At 40.6% G+C, this 21846-nt stretch overlaps 1 protein-coding gene across 1 annotated transcript in view; it reads right to left on the reverse strand.

Moving 5' to 3' along the window:
- trpc7b (transient receptor potential cation channel, subfamily C, member 7b) overlaps positions 1-17941 on the reverse strand; it is an 80510-nt gene extending 62569 nt beyond the window's left edge. Inside the window, exons 1-2 of the mRNA XM_072668638.1 lie at positions 17565-17941; positions 1289-2051 (exon numbers count right to left, since the gene is read on the reverse strand). Coding sequence (XP_072524739.1) covers positions 1289-2051; positions 17565-17941 — 1140 coding nt within the window. The remainder of the gene's footprint in view (positions 1-1288; positions 2052-17564) is intronic.
- Positions 17942-21846: the final 3905 nt, after the last annotated feature.

Consider the following 21846-nt stretch of genomic DNA (forward strand, 5'->3'; position numbering starts at 1 on the left):
GCAAAAGCTTTGATCAGCAAAATCCACAAAAAGAGAACTAATAATGTGAATTCTTGAGTGCAGATCAAGCTTTCAATAATCCGCACAGATGAGTGGTTGGTGTGGTGCAACAGATAACATTGCTACCTGCCAGTCAGCTACCACACCATGTGGGAGGCTGGGGTTCGATTCCCAGACTGGGTGACTGTGCTGCGCTACACCAATAAGAGTCCTTGGACAAGACTTCTAACACTACTTTGGCCCAACTCTGTAATATGAGTAACCTTGTAAGTTGCTCTGGATAAGAGCGTCAGCTAAATGCCATAAATATATAATGTAAATATGATAGATACACTATTTGGCAAAAGTATTGGGACAACTGCCCATTCATTGCTTCTTCTGAAATCAAGGGTATTAAAAAAGAGGTAATCCTCCTTTTGTTGGAGTAACTGTCTCTACTGTCCAGGGAAGGCATCATTTCAGAGAACACAGTTCCAACAGGTTCATATTGATCTGCTCCAGAGAGTCCTACTCTGGCAATACTTCTCTCCTCTACAGAGACCAGAGAAGTTGTGTGTGTGCATTTGCGCATTTGTGTCAGCACTGGATGCAACTTAAAGTAGCTGAATGCATTCTTTAGACAAATGGTGTATGTAGTGGTTGGTGTAGCATAGTGAGTAACAATACAGACCCTACCTGTAGCAAATTGGGGTAGAATTCCCTGGCCAGGCAAGTAAACAATTCTACACTCCATAAGAGTTATTGGGTATGACTCCTAACTCTACATTTGCCTACCTGGGCACAAATATATATGTAACAATAGGGCAGATTGCAGCAGACATTGAAGAAAAACTGTAGGGTCTTTTTTAGGCACCTTTAAAGCAATTGAAATCAGACAGAATAGTCTATCCTTACACTGACCCTGACCAGTATTACAGTATTGATTAGTGGATTTTGTGTGACACACATTTATTTTTGGATATTTACATATATATAGTTTTGATGTTTTTTTTTTGTATATCATCGCTGTCCAATTAAAAACATGAACAAAAAGGTGACTTGGAAGACAGAATTCAATGTAAAATAAGAGTTTATTCCAAGTAATTTAGAATTTCGACTGGTCTATTCATCAATAATTATTTACAGAGTGTACAGATCAGGTACAAGGTTCGAACGATGGAGAAAAATGGAGATACATGTTTTTCATTGGACAGCAGCGATATAGATTTTTTCCAAAACATGTCTTTTTTGGCAGTATTTCCAGCTGTATGAATGACAAATAAGAAACGTAATATACATAAGCTCTTACCTTAAACTCTGTCTCTATGTTAGCGAGCCTGGCTAGTTCATTACTGAGCTCCAGAGCAGTAAGTACAGGATCTTCGCTTGACAGCGACAGGTAGGCAGCACTGGCAAGCCCTTTGTACGCATTCATGCGGGAGCGCGAGTGGCTAAAGGAATCACGGCGCTGTTTTTCCGTGCACTCGCCGCACTTGCAGAAGTAATCATGAGGCCGCTCAATCCTGGCACCCTTCATCAGCAGGATGTGCACAATCTCATACTCCTGACAGTGTGAGGCCAGAATCACTGGGGTTACATCTTGTGAAAAGCGTGTTCCATCTTCATCATATGCATAAAAATCATCATCTCGAAGTTCCTGCTCTAAGGGACTTAACGTTAGTCTCAGCCCTCCTGCAAATGATGGGTGAGCCAAGATGGCTTCAACGATTCGTACGTAGCCTTTGCTAATAGCTAAAAGGAGAGCATCACCAACTCTTGCAAGCCCATCCTTCTTCAGAAGAAGCTCTGTAACTTCCAGGTGCTCGTTACCGACTGCTAGCTGTAACGCGTTCTGACCCATGTAGTCTACACAGTTGAAGTTGAGTGTTTTGGACTCCTCGAGCATCTTGCGGACAACAGGGATGTTTCCATATTCTGCAGCATCAAGGAAACGTTCCTCCTCTGCGGTGAGACTGGTTCCACGCTCGTTAAACATGTACGCAGGGCCCCGAATGGCCTGGCGACGCCCTTTCTCCCGCAGGGTGGTGTGTCTTCGATGCATCATCTCTGACCTCAAGAAAAAAAGAGAGAAAGGTGGATAAGTGTCAGTAAGGGATTACCAGCAGGAACTTTACATACATTACCTTTTTTGCTCAAACTTTCTTATTGCTAAATATCTGACAATTGAGCTAAAAGCCTTTGGGAACTAACCTGACGTCTAATAAAGTCTTTTGTTTTAGAGTTACGGAAGTTATCTCGTAGGAATCTTCTTGCAAATCACAAGAGACTGACCACAGCAGGACTCTTAGAACCACAGTTAAGACCACAGTTGCTTATTCAAAACTACTGTTTTGTATGATTGCTGATGACCACCAGAGGTGACACAAAGCACAGTCAATAGATGAAAGGACCTACGTACCCCAGAAATGAGGTCTAGTGTAAAACCTGTGTTTTTACAGGAGATTCCATTCATTCCCGTGAAAAAAAAAATCACATTTACATATTAGCTGTGTTCAAAAGTTTGAAAAAGGGCAGGTCCTTGGTAGGACTTTTCTATGAAAACTTTGTAGTAGCCTGTTGGTCACACAAATGTAATAGTCTAACAAAAACTGAATGGTGACATAACCAGGAAAAGTACCCGTGTCTTGTAATTGCTGCGGGAAACTTGTGGGCTTTATCGAAGTGTCCTTTGCAACAGTCCTCTATGACATAGCGGTCGAGAAAGACTTTAAAACACAGCTGTTATCTCAGAATCAGTTATAGCAGATGGCACTAAGCATATTGTTCTTCAGCAAAATAAACACTGACACTAAGAACACCTCACAAATGCACTTCTAAAAGAAAGGTCCCATAAACGGACTCCTTAACCTTGTGGAAAGCCTTCACAGAAGAGTCAAAGCTGTTATAGCTGCAAAGGGTGGCCTGACATCATATTAAACCCTATGGATTAAGAATGGAATGTCCACATGCATGCAAAGGCAGGCAAGTGAATACTTTGAACAATGTAGTGTGGGTATAAACGTCCTCAACAAGGAGTGTGCATGTTGAGAAGGTTTGAAATGATTGCTTCATCAGCAATGGCTCTTTCCACAGCTGTAACTCAAAGGAATCCAGACATGGATCCCATTTCTTGGATGGGAGCGACCATGGTGACCTCAAGAAAGAACACCATAAGAGGCAGTCCACTAGTGGAGCACAGTGCCACTGTGAATTCTGAATAATAATTTCAGGATAAAATACACAAAGGAAAGTGCACCGCAGCTGGTCTAGCCAATCATGCGTCAAGGAGGCCAAGGAGGGGGTTTGATAGGGAGAGGGTGGTATGTTGAGCTTCCACTGGCAAATAAATGCACCGAAACCATGCCCTGTACTAATTCATCTGCAGGTGCAGCTGCCACTCCCCTGAAGTGCCAGATGAGCAGCATGCAGCTCCATTTGATTGATGTTTGTTCCAAGGCCACCAGCCTAAGCTATCTCCCAGTGATTCCATATTGATGCCAAGCTGCTCCCCTAGTCTAACAGAGAGGTGTTGATTGTATCAATTTCCTTGGGCAAGGGATCCCAAGGGCATATCAAAAATGAGATATGAGAAATGTCTCCAGAGTAATGTCTCCAGAGAACTAGGACTGCCAAAAACCAATGTGTGACTCCCACCATAATGTGTTTGCGTAGAATAGGTTCCAGACAAAATGTTGCCATATCTGAAACATCAAGCTTGGGGGAATTAAGGTGATGTCATCAGTCAACATGGAATGCCATGTAACTGCCTAGCCTGACAGGTGAAAAAAAAGGAGAGAATGTGTGTTCATGGAGAGACAGTGAGGCTGTCATGGTTGGAGCCATGCCAGACAGACCTTTGAACTGGGCAGACCTTGAAGTAGCATAATGGAGATCTCCTGCCAAACTGGCATGACTTCTCTTAGGTGTGTAAGAAATGGATACATAAAAGAGAGCAACCTTCACCTGGAGTCACCTGGTTGGAGCCTAACTGCAGTGCTATGAGTCATGAATCTATATTACATATTAATTTTTCACAGCCATCTAGAAAACTAGCCATAGCCCTACAAGATGTAGTTAGATAGGTCAGCTGCTGCCAGCTAATTAAGGTGTAGCTAGCTTTTGCTACGGCACTGGCCTTGTTGTAGTCAAGGCCTCAGGAATTAGCTGCTACTCCTGTAAGTAGGATGACCATAGAAAGTTAGATAGTAAGTTGTTCCGGACAAAGTGCTACCCAAACAAACCATCCAAGTAAGTAGTCAGCTAGCTAGCAAGGGTGCTGTTTTGGCAATTCAACCTAACCTGTTGCTGCTAGAAGAAGCTGCTCAAACACCTAGCAAGAGGGTTGTGAATTGCTGCTTTCATAAAACATGGAAGGCATCACAGTACTTACAGCTCCAGGGTAAGCTTGCTGTGTCACAACAAGACAAGGAAAGTGGAAACAGGGTATGTTAACAAAAGTATTGGGACTGCTCATTCATTGTTTCTTTTAAAATAAAGAATATTGAAAAAAGTTCATCCTTTGTTGAAGTCTGTACTTTTAGGGGAAGGCTTTCTATTAGATTTTGGAGCATTGCTGGGGGACTTTGATTGCATTAAGCAACAAGAACATTAGTGAGGTCAGGATGTTAGATGATCACCAACACACCTCACTCCCAACTCCCTAAATCATCTCATCCCAAAAGTATTGGATGGAGCACCATCATTCCAGAGAACATAGTTCCACTGCTCTACAGCTCAGTGGTGGGGGGCTTTATACCCCCTAGTGCACATCTGTCATTGTGGCAATAGGTTCAAGTTGATCTGCTCAAAATAGTCGTATTCTATTTGCAAGGGGCTAGAAGGGGTGTGTCCAAACATTTACACATATCGTGTGTATTAGGGTGACCAGACATACTTTTATTTATCTTTATTTTGGGAAATCGAAATGTGGTCACCCTGTGTATGTATGTCTGTTTGTGTGTATGTGTGCTTTAAGAGAAGCATATGTGACCTTCTAAGACCAGTTCAGCTCTCCCCCTGATCACACAGCCTTCTATCTGAATCCTCAGGGGGTGAACAAGAACACAGAAAAATCCATTCACTCAATACAAGCCCCTGAAACACATGCACACACAGTCACACTCTCACACACTTACACTCTCTTTCTCTCTCTCACACACACACACTCACAAAATACACTCAATCTGACTGTCAATAAACCTCTCCCTGTTAGGGGGGTGTGGGTTCTACTCTGTAAATTACATTTCACCATCCACAAAAGACGCTGACCTATTTGCTAAACCCAGATCAAACAAGGCCTTTCACCTGCAGGAAAATAACATTTGTCATTTTCATGCTAATTCATAACGGACTAGAAGTGTGTGTGTGTGTGTGTGTGTGTGTGTGTGTGTGTGTGTATGAGAGAGAGAGAGAGAGAGAGAGAGAGGGGAAGAAAACGAGAGTTTGAGACGACAAAGCTTCTTGTTTCTTTTAAGCTGAAAAGCTGGGTATATCCCTTTTCATTGAGAATAAAACACTAGTCTTTAAGGAAGGAGCTCTGCAGTAGTCTGTGGATTCTGATACCTAAAGTCTCATTGTGTGATATTATGAAATATGCTGTAACTAATGTTTCAGATAAGCTATTACTAATGCGATAAGACAGACACACACAGACAAATTAGATTACCCTTCAACATCAATTCATAATCATATCATTAATTTTTCATGCAATTACATCTGACATAACGTGGTCTGCTGCTGTAGAGATTTTCAGCTGAGATATGCACACTGGTCAAGAAGTCGTGGCAAAACGTGGCATTGCTACCAGACCAGGTTTTTAATGCAACATCTAGGACCCTAGTCCTTCAAAACTGCCATTTGGGCCAATAATGGAACCAGTTATTATGATTATTAATGCACTAATTGGCTGACTAAGACGGTGTAGCATAATAAAAAACCTTGATTGACAATATCTGAACTCTGGAATGTTTTAGCATTCCTCTCAAACCTCAACCGGTTTGGCATGAAGAGCTATTCGATAACATCTGATGTGGCCCAGGACATTCCGGCTTATTTAATTGAATTCACATAATCTAATTTAATATTTACCCGGATGACGATGGCAAACATAAACACCAGACAGCACTGATCACAGGGGCTTAACCCAGCCTGGTATGCTATTTGATGTTGTGCATTACAGGGCATGAGGTATTTTTGGTATATTTTATATTTTTTCTAAGCATGTTTATGATCAGGTTTTTAGATTTAAAAAAACAACAACAAGTGGTTTTATGAAGAACCATTCATCATTCACCAGTGTCTTCCTAAGAATTTGCTGAAATCTGTTCATAAGAATAGTCCTAACTAAAAGTCTACGTCAGATTCCTGATGTGTTCTTAAACACATGTGTTCTTATCATAGTGGATCCCATTGTCTTCATAAACTGAACAAATAAGAAAACATTGTTAAATGTCTATTAAAGAACAGTTGGTGAATGAGGCAACGTGTGTATTAGATATGTGTGGAATTGTTAAATTAACAAAGAATCTGTACATTAAGTGACGGTCCTTTAAACCTTTAAAAGGTTTGTCACACTTATACATCACTACTACCAAAAATGGTCCTGTAATCTCTCAAAGAACCCTCTGTAGAGCCTTCATTTATAAGTAGGCCAGGCAGATATTGTCATGTAAGGTTTAAAGGGACAAACATAAGATTAATTTGCTAAGCATAAAGTTTTTCCAGTTATAATTCACAATTTTTCAACATGAACATTTGAACAACAGTCATTCATACAAACAGCAGCACACAATGGATTACCAACAAAAGACCATAACTTGCTCAAAATCCTTAGTTCATGTCACAAAGCTAAGTATTTATTTCAATGAGTGTGTCAGTGTTATCAGAATGATAAATTCGTATGTCACAGATTACTAAGAAAATCAGTCAAATATTATATTACAGAAGTAAGTATTTTCTAGTGGCTAAGGCTTTCATGACTAGGACTAAAAAATACACAAGGCTGCCCTTTTTCGTATGTATTTTATGATACATCTGGTCAGTGCTGGCACTACTACACCCAGTCAAAGTCATTGAAGAAGGATTAAAAAAAAAAGTGTAAAACAGCACTTTCTCCATTATGGATATAAAGGGATTAATGGACTCCTGCAAACTGTAGGAATTTCACATTCTACTATGGTTATGTTATGGGGTTAAAGTTTAGGCCATGGTAAAGATTAAAGATAAGATTACAGTTAGGTTAAAGGTTAAGTTTAGCCTACGCAGTCAGAAGGGTCATCTGAGTATGTGCTTGGCGAAAATAAACCTTCCACCTCCCTGCAGAGTAGAACTCCTCTGCTCCTCTGCTGAGTTAAGGAATAAGGAACAGGGAGGGAGAAATTTCATCAGCATCCTGTTGTGGGTTGCAAACCATTGCCTGATTCACCATTATCCCAAATTACCACATATTTGGTAAATCTTCTCGATTCAGAGCCCTCTCGTCATTAGGGACCATTGTGAACATCATAAGCATCATGAGATCCCTGTAGAGTGTATCTAGGAAGGTGAGGAGGTGCTGTTGGCCCTATAATGTTTTTTCAGTTGAGATGCTGACTAGCTGGATGTTTTAAAGATATTGCTGTCTTCTCCTTATCTCCCTTGGTCTAACAGCATTATTAGCTAGGCACAGATAGCCTACTCCTGTTGAGATGTGAAAAGGGGAATCTGCCACCCCTGTGAGGTAATATTGCAGACCCAAGATTCAAATCACCTTTATTGTCACGTCACATTACAGGTGTAAAGGTGAATGAAAAATGTAGGTGATGTATAATCCCTCACAGTAGTACAAGAAAGAACATGTGGGTGCATGTTATAGTGCAGTGTTCTTTCAGCAGCAGTGGCAGCATACACAAGTGTATAATGTACTACAGTACAGAGTACATTGTTGTATTATTGAGAATGTTTGAATTATTGGGGACACAGCTGTTCTCTCAACTTTTGGCTGCACTCGTTGATCAGCATCTGCCATTATATGGCCATGACTGATAACATAATCCACAATTGTGGCCCTATAACATCAGGAACATGTTTACATAATTGTCCTCTTCTACCTCTTCCTCTGTCTTACTGCCTTTCCCTTCCACAACATATCCTACGCTTCTTTCTGGCTGGTCATTTCTTTCTTTGTCCTCCATTGTCTGAAATTGTATGACTGTATAGTATTCGGTACATGCTTGCCAATCGAAGGTTCATGAAATGAAAACTGGTTGATCATTGGTTGATATAAACATTCCCCTTCATCAGTAAAAGTATTGATTCACCTGAAAGCTAAGTGATTTTGAGAAATTAAATTCTGATCTGAGCAATGCACCGAAGCAACTGAGAAAAACTGCACCATCACAGCCTATACATCTAGCTACTGTTACATGGCTGAAGTTAATGCTACATATGCATTATATTAAATTCAGACAGGAGAAGCTGGTGCTTTGAGCTAACGTCAATGTGCCAATAATTAAATTGATTTATATATTTATGCCTGCAACACAAAGAGCTTAGTTGAAAATGTTAAACCAGATAAAGTATTCTATTCCATGTAAAGCGTGTCCCACCAACAACGTATTTGTGGGTGAAGCATGGATAGGTCAGTTGTTTTACAAGATTGGAAATGCCGTACCCATGGCCCATCTTTCTGTTCAACAGTGTGGAAGGAAAGAGGTGAGGGATGAGAAGAGAAAAGAGGGAAATCCGGATAGATTAGACAGAGTGCAGGGAGATCAAACGAATGGGGGACTGGGTGAAAATGGAACCCATTCAGGCAGCGCATGTTCCCTGAGGGACATGAAAGGACGTGAGACCTGAGAGTGGGTGTCACGCTGAGTAAAAGCGAACAGTAGCATAAAGCTGTGAGTGTGTCTGCATGTGTGTTAAGGGGGGTGGGCTGTTGGTCACCCACCCCCCGAGAGCCTGAAATGGTGAGACTAGCTTTTCCACATAGCATATACACATGCAGACATGTTTGACAGTCATGCATGGATTTCTAATGCTTTTGATCCAAACACCATCTACCATTCTTGTATATGTGTGTGTATTAGAAGTGCAACACAATACCATTATCTGCATCTGTTCAGTATTCAACATGTCTGTGTCTGTATTCAGATTTGAACCATAAACAGGCCTTTGGTCAAAACCAAAGGTTTGTGCATAATGTGTATTTGAGTCCCTTTTCATGAGGCCCATATGGTTTAAAAATGATAAAGAACAACAGAATTATGTGTTCAAATTGATCAACACCCTGATCAGCCATAACCTTTATAACAGGTTCATCTGACCTGCTTCCCCCCAGAACACCTGTGCTCAACATCATAGATACCCTTAAGTGGTGTGTTTCCCTTATGATATGCTAAAACAGCACGGAAAACAGAAGCAATAGGCAGCAAACCTGTGGTGCTGATTTAAGGTGGAAAATCAGTTTATTGCTGCGAGACAAGGCAAACAGGGCAAACTTTGCATTGCAGATATCTTTACAATTATCATTTCAAACTTTTTATATCGGTCAGATCCACTAAGTACAAGACGCACAGACATGAAGTGTGAATACTTTATAAAAATGTGTATTCATTGCCTTTCATAATTAAAAACACCTCAGTTTTCATGATCTGGTCCACATAGTTACTGCCTGTTAATTCCCCACATCATTCTACAGAAGACATACAGTTGAGGTGCTAAGTAACGGTCACATTCTAGAACCACTCAGACAGTCACAGACAGCTAGAGCTCACTTAAAAGGGTTAATGAGCTGAAGATCAGTCAGGATCAAAGAAAGCAGTCAGGAAAGAAATCTCTGTTCTAGCTATTTGATGCAGCCACAGACTCATAGAGAGAAAGCTGAGTGTAATCTGATGTGGAACTGGTTAAAAACAGTTACAAAACTAAGACATAGCACACACACACACACACACACACAAAAGAAGAATGAAGAAGAATAATGACTGTTTATTCTGCTTTGTCCTTGTTGACCTCTTTTTTTCAAGCTCTCTCTCTCCCTGTCTCTCTCTCTCTCTCTCTTGCTCTCCCCCTCAGTGCATTCAGCCAGTGTTGGTCATCACAGAACAAAAGGACCAGCTGGAATTACAATTACACGAGAGAGTGTGTGTGTGTGTGTGTGTGAGAGAGAGAGAGAGAAGGAGAGAGGTAGACAGTATCTTGACAGGCTCTGTCCTTACAGGGAGAGGTAATGTCAATCTTACATTTAATAGGTGTGCATCCTTGGCATCACACTTGGCAGACACATCTACAGTATACCTTATACATCTGTCTAATCCATATACCCTCAAAAATCAAGGTGCCAAAAAGGTTATTTTGAAATGATGACCCCTCTTTCTTTCCCTTAAGAAGTACCTTAAAGAATTGTGTTTGTGAATGTGCTGTGCTGGTCTGAGGAACCTTCAAATTTGAGGCTAGTCATAAAGTATAAAATATCTTACCAGCTCAGCAAGAAAAAAGCCAACTCAGCATCCCTTTAGAATCTGTTTAGGTCACTGAGCCCTTACCCCCTTTCAAAAGCCAAGCCTCTTTGGTTCTAATTCTGACATTTGAAGTTTCTTTGGTTTGAAATGGTTTAAAAATGAATGAATGAGCAGATAGACCCCATACAAACACACAAAACAACCAAAATTCTCAAACCTAAAAAGATGCTCAAGCCAGCGGGTTAAAAAATAGAACATATTCAAAAAATTATACAATTCCTGTTCTCTGGTTATGCCCCACACAGATGATATGTTAGGTCAGGTGAAAGCTTTAGAGTACAGCTCCGGTCATTCTGACCCAGAAATGCAACACCTCACACTGAGCTGTCAGAACTACTGATACATTGTAAGATAATAAACCCACATACACACTCTCATAGGTGTTAGGTAGTGATGTGCGTGACATTTTGACATATTTTCCTACTGATGTTGCACTATAAGCTGTGATTAGTGCTAGAGAGCCAGATTAATACATGCACATTTGCACACACACACTCACACTCAGAGATTACTGTCGCCTCTGTTCAGTTTTATTACCACATTTTTTCCACTTTATTATTGAGCCACAGCCATATTTTCCCCCTCGAACTGCGTTGCACTCGTTTGAATGTATTTCTTTTTCATATCTCTCTCGCTCTGTGTCTGACAGACACTCTCCGTCTCTAGCTCTCTCTGACAGCTAAAATAATCTCGACATAATCTTCTGGAGCTCATGCCAGATTTCTTCCTAAACACCTGTGCGGCAGCTGGGACTTCAGGTCATCTCATCTACTCTCCAGTCTCACATCTGAGAAACTTAATTATCACATATCACTCCATTATAGGGGATGTGCATGTGCAGGCAATCAGTATTCATTGGTAAAGGGGGTAGCGGGAGGGGCAGTGAGACATGTCACTTTCTTCTGAGAAACCTGCACTTTGCCATTAGCTGTGTCATAATCACACATCCAGAAAGTGAATTTGCTTCAAAGTGCGAACCGAACGTCAAAATGCTTTTTGCACATGTGAAATATGGCTTCTCAACGGTTTTGCCCGTGTGTGAGTGCATAAGGCCTTAACTCCTACTGTGAGAGACATTCATGGACTCGTCATACTGAGAGGAACATTCACAGACTAGTCATACTGACAGGGACATTCAGGGACTCATCATACTGAGAGGGACATTTAGGGACTTATCATACTGGGAGGGACATTTAGGGACTCGTTATACTGATGGAGACATTCAGGGACTCATCATAGTGAGAGGGACATTCAGGAACTCATACTGCGAGAGACATTCAGGAACTCGCCATAGGGAGAGGGACATTCAAGGACTTGTCATACTGAGAGGGACATTCAGGGACTCATCATACTGAGAGGGACATTTAGGGACTTTTCATACTGAGAGAGACATTTAGGGACTCGTCATACTGATGGAGACATTCAGGAACTCGCCATAGGGAGAGGGACATTCAGGGACTTGTCATACTGAGAGGGACATTTACGGACTCATCATACTGCGATAGACATTCAAGGACTCGTCATAGTGATTGAGACATTCAGGGACCCATTATAGTGAGAGTGAAATTCAGGAACTTATTATAGTAAGAGGGACATTCAAGAACTCATCATACTGAGAGGGACATTCAGGGGCTTATTATACTAAGAAAGATGTTCAGGGGTCCATCTTGCTGAGTGGGACAGTAAGGGACTTGACGCATTACAGAAACTCATCATACAGTAAGGGACAATACGGGACTCCTTACTTACTCCTATCTTTAATAGGGACATTCATGTATTCATGTGATTATACACCATTGGCCATGTTCCCAGTGTGGTGTTCTCTCACTACTAACTCACAAAAGTCAAGTAAAGGTACAAGTACAAGTAAAAGGCATAACCTGAGAAGAAAAGTATCAGGTCAAGCAAACTCCCCAAGTACCGAGAAACTCAGAAAACTGCAGCGTGAATGTCTTAGTACATCCAGTGATTTCTCTGTTTCTGGACCATTTTGGTATTAAAGAAAATACTAAAGTTCAAAAGTGGTGTAAGAAACAGCAGAGCTAAACTGACAGATCAGAAGGAAATTAACCCTTCATACAGAAATGACTGGAACTAAATGAGAGGTTGATTGTCTTCACAAATGTACTTATGCAGTAGAAACACATCACACTTGTATTGTAAGTTCATACTTGATTAAAGCACTGCAGATACTACCATGCCAAATCAGGAGACAATTATAATTTTTGTTCAGTTCTGTCTTGGACAGTCATTAAATAAACTAGATCCTCACTAGAAGGCTACTTCACACCACATGAAAACAGCAGATGTTGGTGGAAGCTGTGTTGAGAGATTAGCTGAGTAACGCTGATACTGACCTGAGACCAGTTTTTCTAGTGTTGTTTACACAAAAAATAAATAAATAATTGGATTTAAAAATGTTAGGTAGACCTTCATAATACAGTTTTACACTTAGCCCCCTGGAAACTGTTGGACCACCGGCAGACCGAAAGTGTTATTACAAATATCTATTACCAAAGAATAGCCACTACACCAGTACAGAATTGCACAGAATACCCTGTAGTTAATGACTAATATGGCTTAGTGTGTAATAAGCCCTTCTGTGTTAAGGGGTTAATAGGTAACTATGCAAGGACGAAGCAGAACCAAAGGAATAGTGCTGTATTAACACCTGCATCACTACTATTAACTACGGAGCAATTCTGGTTCATTACTCAGGAGCTAATAGTAAACTATATAGAACTATACAGAACTACTTACTAACTACACCTGTTAACTAATAATAATAACTACTGTTATTACTGATCCCAATAACACTGCCTGACTCTTATCCTGGAGAACAACTAACTGATAATGTACAGTGTAGTGTAGTGAATTCACACATTTCAGTGTCTACAATATAAATGATTATGACCTTTATTAGTATTGTTATGATTATTATTTATTAATGGTATGAGGTATCTTCAGAGGAGACAGGGGCACCACACCACACTGTACTCAGTGGTGTTCCTCCTGTGTTCTTTTTGGTCAGGAATTTTAAAAGGTTAACACACACCCTCATATTTGCACATCAGCCTACAAATGGACTCCTGATACTACAATGGCGGCAGGTAGAACAGTTTGCTTACATGTTGTTTTGGTTTTTTTTTGTAGTTTTTTTGTAGTGTTTTTTGGGGGTCTGTTGTTTGTAGTGTTTTATTATATGAATTAAAATTAACTGAATGACTTTAGTGTTGTGATCAGTAATTATAATGTTGTTATTATCAATATGTATAGTTAGTTACTATATGATGGTATAAACAGGTAAGTAGTTCTTCAGAAGGAACACTCTTAAACATTAAAGAGCTACAAAGGGTTCACTGAGCAATGCCACAGAAGAACCATTTTTGGTTCCATAAACCAAAAGAAATCATCTGTTAGAAAGAAGAACCTTTGAAAGAAATTGGATTTGAATGATTCTTGTTCTAGAATGACTCGTTTGCATTTGGTTGTGTTCTAGAGTGTCTTATTTGCACATAGCTGTGTTCCAGAATGTTCCAGCATGAGCCATGTCCTAGAATCCCTATATTGCATGTAATTGTAAACTAGAAGGCTTCATTCGTATGTGGCCATATACTAGAATGCCAAATCTGCATGCAGTTGTGTAATAGAATGCCTGTCTTGCATGTAGTCGTGTACTAGAATGCTTGCATGTAGTTTTGTACTAGAATGACTAATTTACATGTGGCTGTGTTCAAGAATGCCTAATGTGCATGTTATTGTGTTCTAGAATGTCTTATGGTAGTTGTGTTCTAGAATCCCTATAGTGCATGCAGTTGTGTTCTAGAATGCCTAATGTGCATGTTATTGTGTTCTAGAATGTCTTATGGTAGTTGTGTTCTAGAATCCCTATAGTGCATGCAGTTGTGTTCTAGAATGCCTAATGTGCATGTTGTTGTGTTCTAGAATGTCTTATGGTAGTTGTGTTCTAGAATCCCTATAGTGCATGTAGTTGCAAAACTAGAAGGCTTTTTCGCATGTGGCCATGTACTAGAATGCCACATCTGCATGCAGAAAGTTCTTACTGTTCTACTTAACTGTAGAAACATGCTCAGCAGCAGAACACATGGTAACTTGCCCTGACAGCCAATGAGATGATTAAACAAAGGCTAGGAGGGAAATACATACACAAGGCAAGACAGGCCAGAGTGAAGGACAATACACAGAGGGTGGGTACAACCTGCAAAACCTTACATAAAAGGAAATCAGTTGGATACATGTGAATTTTTACTCAACAATGTTGGGTTGACTTAACAAACCCCTACCAAGTGAATCTGACAGCCCACTAAAATTTACTGAAGCACAAGCCTGTCAGCCAAGCCAGTATTGCTCATTTTCATGCATATGTTAAGTGCCATCAACTACAGACTATTCATTAAAATCTTTGAATCTGGTTTCCTATGTTCTGTTGAGGATTCGGAATATACCAGGTCCCAGATCAGTCTCAACTGTAGCCTTCCAGCTAAAGCTGACAAGCATGATCTCATACTTTACATGCAAAACCCACAAATTCCATCTACTGAGTCACAGCATTGTACAGTGTGCCAAAAAGTGCCACAAATCCCTGAGAAACATCACGGTGACAGCAAAAGGCTGAAAGAAAATTGTGAGAGAACCACAGACAGAACTTGGTACCCTCTCAAATCTAGCCCTAATAAAAGGGCGAGGCTGTGAGTGAGTCCTGGGGTCAGTCGGCATGTTTCTCTCATCGGTTTTAATCAGAGGCTATTCAGCGTGAGGCCAGCTGGATCATTATCAGCGCAGAGGCAGCCGGATTCGTTTCTCTGAGCAGGCAGAGAGGCTGAATGAGGAACGGGATATAGAGAGATCTCGATTGAGAGCCACAGTCTGAGTATGGTCTTTAAAGTAGATATGAGGCCTTGTCTAACCCCCTTTTCACTCCTCCTGTTCACACCCTGAAACACCATGACCATTAAAACAGGTCTCTGAGCAGACTGAACAAAGCAATGCACTGAGTGGAATATGTACATCATTTACACATCACCGTGGTTACTGCCAAAATAGCCATAATTCTATACATTCTGGGTCATTCATGTTTTTAGATGAAATGATTCACACATTAGGATTGACTTGAGCTAAGATCAGCCACTCCAAAAGCACACACTTCACACATATTTACAGTGTGGGTATGGGGGTCTGTGCTAGAGCTTGTGCAGCTGTGGTAAGTCTGTAGTCTGTACCTAGTGGCATCCAACCTGCAGGCCCCAACAAGCCATTTATGTCCACCTCTGAGAGCAAACAGACCTGACAATTATTTCCTCCCCACAGAATCCGAAGTGAAGTCAGTCAGACAGTCAATAAGTAAATCCAAAAATTGTATAAATAATATTATCAGCATAACATAGAATGTTTGAAATTTAAGTATGAATTTCAGAGGTTCTTAGCATTAGGTGGACAGCTTTTGTTTAAGGACAGCTTGCATTTGATAAACTCCTTATATTACTGCAAAAGCCTTAGTAGGTTATTCCCACCTAAGAATTGTCTAAGCAGACTTCAATGGAAGAGATTTTTGCATTTATGGAAGAGAGAGCCATTTTTGTACAAAGGACTTAACATGGTCAGGTCAGTGTCACTAATTTCCTCATGTGTTAATAATAATTAGATGTGAAAACAAAGTTACAATAATAAAGTATTTGATAAAGTTAAATCAACTTAGTTTAGTCACAAGATCCCATTGCTCTGCATCTCAGTTTGGTCAACAATACAGCTGAACCAATACAGGTGAAGTTGGGCTTGACTCAAAAACACAACAGTAATTTCAGCTGCAGCAGAAAATATTGTGTAGGATGTTTAGTCTCTCTCTCCCTGACTCGAGGAGGCCTTCCTATTCCCAGACTCCTGACAATGGAGGCCTGTGGTGTTGATGGCATTTGAACTTATGACTTCCCGTCTCATGACTTGAGACAGTCAGACAATTAAAAATGTTTTTTTGTGGTTCACAGCTGTAGAATGGCACACCAGTCCAACTTTATCAAGTGGGAGCAGATTATAAGTTCAAATCTCAGTAGGGATGTCATGTGATTCCAACAGTTGGAAATAAACAGTAAGCAAATGATGCACTGTCAAAGTGGTTTGTCTGTTCAGTCTAAACATAATGACTTCATTTGGAAACAAGCAATTTAACTGGATATACTCAACTCAACTAAATACTTTGAATGAACCATTACTTGATTCAGAGAATTTATCTGAATAAACTTTTTGAAGTCATTTGTTTAAAGGTTAAACAGACAAACAGATAAAGCATGTGTTCATATTTATAAAGTTATTTCAGCTGAAAAAACGTTTACATGATGTTTTTGAGTCGTCTCATCTCAATATGTACTTTTACCAAATGAAGTTGTTACCTCAGCTGACCTGCCTTTATATTATTTTTCAGTGTAGAGATCAAGCAATGTTTTAAATATACTGCTTTCATTTTGGTTTCTGAAAAATTTATATTTTTGTAGTTTGTTTCCATTTTAAATGAAAAAAGTCCTACATTTTTTATGTAGTCTCAAACTTTTAGACTCTAAACAACCAACCAAGCAAAAAAACAACAAAAAAAAAACAAAACAGACAAACAAAATTGACTTGTGCAATAGTAGTACCTGAACTATTAGAATGATAAGGCTAGCAACCACTTGCTAACAGCTAACAGAATGCTATTATTATTATTATTATTATTATTATTATTATTAGATTGCTGTACATAGTAAAGGTGATAGCAGCACATTGATAGTAGTAGTGGTAAAGTCTAATGATAAAAAAATAATAATAATGAATTAATCTAATAAATGAATGAAATGAGGTAATATCTTAGTATGTTTAATTTGACCATTCTACTTATTTCACTTCACGAATAGAAAACAAAAACTAAGTAGAGTTCTTTTTACCAGTAGTATCAGTTCACCCTAAAACCCCCCCTCCATCAGTCCCTATGCTACCGGCAGTCGCGTGCCAGGCGGTGGTCACTCTAGTGGACGCTCCACTTGCGTGATCTCGCGTGATATTTGACAGCGCATCGCGTCTTACAGCAGAACTTACGTGTGCGGTTGCGCGCGCTGGTGCCGGGGCTCTACTCCGTGCTCGACGTAGTGGTTCTCGTGGTTCTCATGGCCGCTGGGGCCGCGCTGTCCGTGGTGCTGAGGCGCGTCCCCGCGCTTTGGGGCGCTCTGCCGCGGGAGGAACAGACAGCCCACCTCCACAAGACGCTTGGGGATGCTGGGCGCGTGCCCGCAGCCGCAGTGTGTGTGCGAGCCGTGAAGGAGCGGCGCTGACGCTCGCCGCGCCGGAGGACAGAGGTGGAGCTGGAGAAGGTGTGAGGAAGGGTCTCCAGTTGGCCCGGGCGCAATAGGCGGGGACGCAAAGGCAGGGTGCTGCTCGCGCTCTCCCTGGACCCCCTCCTGCTCTTCGTCAGACATCGGGAGGGATCAGGTTCGGCATCAGGGACTGACAGCACGTGCAGAGGAACACGGAGGCGCGCGCAACAAGTAGGACAGGAAAGTTAGGCTGAAATGGAAACGCTCGCGACGCGATGCCGTTTAAAACAGAGACTTACACGCGCAAACCGAGATGCATTATCTCAAACAATTTCCCCACCCCACCCCCATCACACAAACACACACACACACACGTACACACAGAGAACACCAAACAGCCCCCCATACACGCACACGACCAAAAAGGTATGAAACACAAAAGGGAGTGGGGAATCACACGGGAGCGCGCAAAACGCGCGTGCACGGCTTTTCAATTATCTTAGGTAGCGCAGAAACATTACATGGCGTCATTAAAGGAAGAGCAGAAAGCCTGATGCCGCCTGAAGTACTTTCATTAAACTTGAATTTGAGTAGTCGATAATTTACAGTGTTTGAAAGAAGTAAAACTCAGTGGGGAACCCTCATGGCCTTCAGAGAAGATACAATGATTTCTGAGAAGTAAAGAAAAGGCATGTCTGAAACTCTCCACTCATTTGTTTCACCACACTAGTTCTACTGAAACTTGGCAAGTGTGTATTAATAATATTTCCTATTAAGTTTTGGTCAGACACAAGGATTAAACCCACCTTGTATCCCATCAGGGTCATATAGTACAGAGTACAAAGTCGGGTTTTAAATAGCCTTCCTAGCAATACTTTGATCTGTCCTCTTTCAACGTTTCATGATATTCCAGACCTCAACTTGACCTGCACTGCTGGACTCAACTAATCACAATTTGAGTTACAGTGGACAGGACCATTTTCATGAGACTCTAGCCTATCCTGAATCCAGTTAGTGGTTAAAAGGCCGGTCTGTGTCAGAACTCTTCACTGAAAGATTTATCCTAAAAGCTCTACATACAAGGTCAGATATATGTTAAAGCAGCGCTATGAAAAATTGCCATTTCTTGCTCCTGTGCTCCCCCTACAGTCAAAAAGTGGTATTCATACGTCGAGCCACCACTAGAGGACAGGTTTTTCTGGAGGAGCTGAGAGATAAAGAATCATCACTGAAAGTGAAAGAAGCATGTGGACTAAGGTGGTGGAGTAATATTACTGGGTTCTATACGAATATGATTCGGTTTATGCAGCGCAGTTCTCACGAGTGTTTTCTTGCCTCGCTTCACCAAAGTTACGCAGTGCAGTTAGCAGCGCGCTGAGCCTATTTGTGGAACGCTTCATGTAAAACATACAACTCTTCGAATGTCTGTATTTGCTATAGAACAGACAAACATACTAATGTCCACCAGCGTTATCTTAGCAAGAAACTGATAGAAATTCTTACTTGTAGAGATCAGACTTGGCTCAAGGCATACACAAATTATGCAGCCACTTAGTGCCCCAATGCCACCAGTTATCATGATAAAAACATATGTATTTAAAAAATACCACTGAATAATAAAACGAAATGGTATTACACAGCTTATAGAATGATGACGCATCTGGTGACAAGATGGTGGTCCCAAATGAAAATCTGCTTAGGGCCCCATGAAGGTTTGGGCCAGCCCTGGTAGAGATGATCATTATTGTAAAGGTGGATTTGTGACATCTGTATCCAAAACTGAAGGCAATCTTGTAGCTACCCCACTGTCCCATAGCACACAATATACAGTCCAATATTTATTTTAGCAAAATCTGCAGAAAACTGTTGCGATTGATTTCTATCTGATTAAATGTGTTTCAGTAAGCACTGAATGATGTAAGGAGTGTGACAGCTGGAAGGTGAAAGAGCCAGGTTTTGTTATTCTGTTAGACAAACCCTGATAATACAAGGCCCTGATAAGTCTGATAGTGTCCTTACTACCTGACAGCACTGACGTCACACAAAGGCCTGTATAGACTTATTAAGAGCATAACAGATTTGATCACTCTGTTTGTGTGTGTGTGTGTGGATTAGTAATCAGCAGAGCAAACTGAGTCCCTAATTCTAAAGGTGTGTAAACTCATCTTGGCGTCATGGCTTGTAGATACACAAGTGTTGATATCAGCCATGTAAAGTAGAAGTGCAGAGGAGATTAAACACAGCCCATAAATCTGCACAGCGGCATACAGCTCTTATTAACACCGTTTTTTAATTTATTTTATTAAACCCTTGAAAAGCCTATGTCCTGCCGGCAGGCCGAAAGTGTTATTGCAAACTTCTATCACCAAAGAATAGCCTCACCAGTTTATACAGATAAACAGGTTAAGGGGGCACAGTTTGATAGAGACTACAACAAATCTTTGACTGGCAGTACAGCCAATAACATATAGGCTAATAAGTACAAAAGGTTCCTTTCATTTTCAGAATACTGTACATCACCAGATGTAGGCTGTTCTAGTCTCTCAACTAAATATAAAATGTTGGTTGGTTGCTTAAGTTGGTTTTCTCAGCAATGTAGTTATGGTAGTCATGGCTCAGTGGCTGGGTAAGCACTGGGTTATCGATCATAGAGTTATGAGTTTGATATGCAGCCTATTATCCCTCTCTGTTCCACTGCTTGTACTGTTCTAGTATACATGATAATTTAATTAAAGGCAGTTTAATTGAAAAGAATACAATACAACTCAAGCTCTGTACAGCCTCTCAAATAATGCCTGAAATGAACACACTGCTCTCTTTTACTCTCTCATGCTAGTCTCATTGGGAGGTAAATTCAGGGGGAACAAGTGGAGGTGCTTCAGAAAGAGGGCAAGGGGTCAAGGATCCTGGGATTATCCAGGTGCTGTATTTATTTTTTTTTTTCACAAAAGGGAGGTCAAGCCTCAGGTCAAGCACTCATACTGTCCACATTTTGTTTTTACTGATGTCCATTTAAAGGGTTGTGTCATGCTTTTGCTCCTGTTTGTGTCTTTCTGTCACTTTGCTTTGGGTTCCCCCATTTGACTTCACTAATGCACTTGTTGTTGAATCAATCAAATCCTCACAGCAGTGCTCCAGATTGAGTAGAAGGGCTTCCCTGGATAGTACGGACAATTGTTTAAACCAAAGCAGGATAGTCATTTTTTCAGAACCCTTGATTTCAGAAGAAACAATGACTAAGAAGGTGTCCCAATAATTTTGTCCATTTAGTAAATGTTACACTGACATATTAAAAGTAATGTAAAAGTTAAAAGTCTCTCTTTTTCTCATGCTTAAATACATGAGAAAGAGAGGAGGTAGTGGGAGGTAAATTAAGTGGTTTTGTTTTGTTTTGACAAAAGCGAGGACAAGTCAAGCACAGATTCATGTTGTCCACATGTTTTTTGTACTCATGTGCCATAAATGTGTTAAAGAGTGCACAGGTCTTTCTTCAAATAATGAAATATGATTACTTCATGTCTTGGTGCTGTTCTCCACCATTTAAATCTTCTGAATAAATGATAGAATGTTGTCCAGTATCTGCTCGCTACATGTGCCAGTTGTGGCACATAGGCATAGTTTCCACTCACATTTATAAGCAGTACATGACATTAAAACAGGACAGTACTTTTGTGTACATTTTGGCACCCTAACATCTTGACAAAAACATACACAATGATTGACAGTACATATCCCATCCTTTGGCAAAATCAATATTCATAATGCTGTATTGACGACATCCAAAGCTCCAGTCATGTGTGAACAGATAAACATCTTCAGCAACTATTTATGGCTTCAACAGAGTCACTAATCGATTCTGATTGGACCACACTGCCATCACTCTAATCCAAATGGACCCATTAAATTGTCAAGCGGTTGATTTCTGATTGACAGCTTTATGCAAATTCCACTGACTCAATCTCCACACATCTTTTTTTATTAATTATGACTGTCATATGAAGATGCTTCTTGATATGGCTGTAATAGTATAGTGCACTTTTTGTGTGTATTTGCATGAATGAGTGTGT

The sequence above is a fragment of the Salminus brasiliensis genome, chromosome 2, assembly GCF_030463535.1.
Source record: "Salminus brasiliensis chromosome 2, fSalBra1.hap2, whole genome shotgun sequence".
Classification (NCBI taxonomy): domain Eukaryota; kingdom Metazoa; phylum Chordata; class Actinopteri; order Characiformes; family Bryconidae; genus Salminus; species Salminus brasiliensis.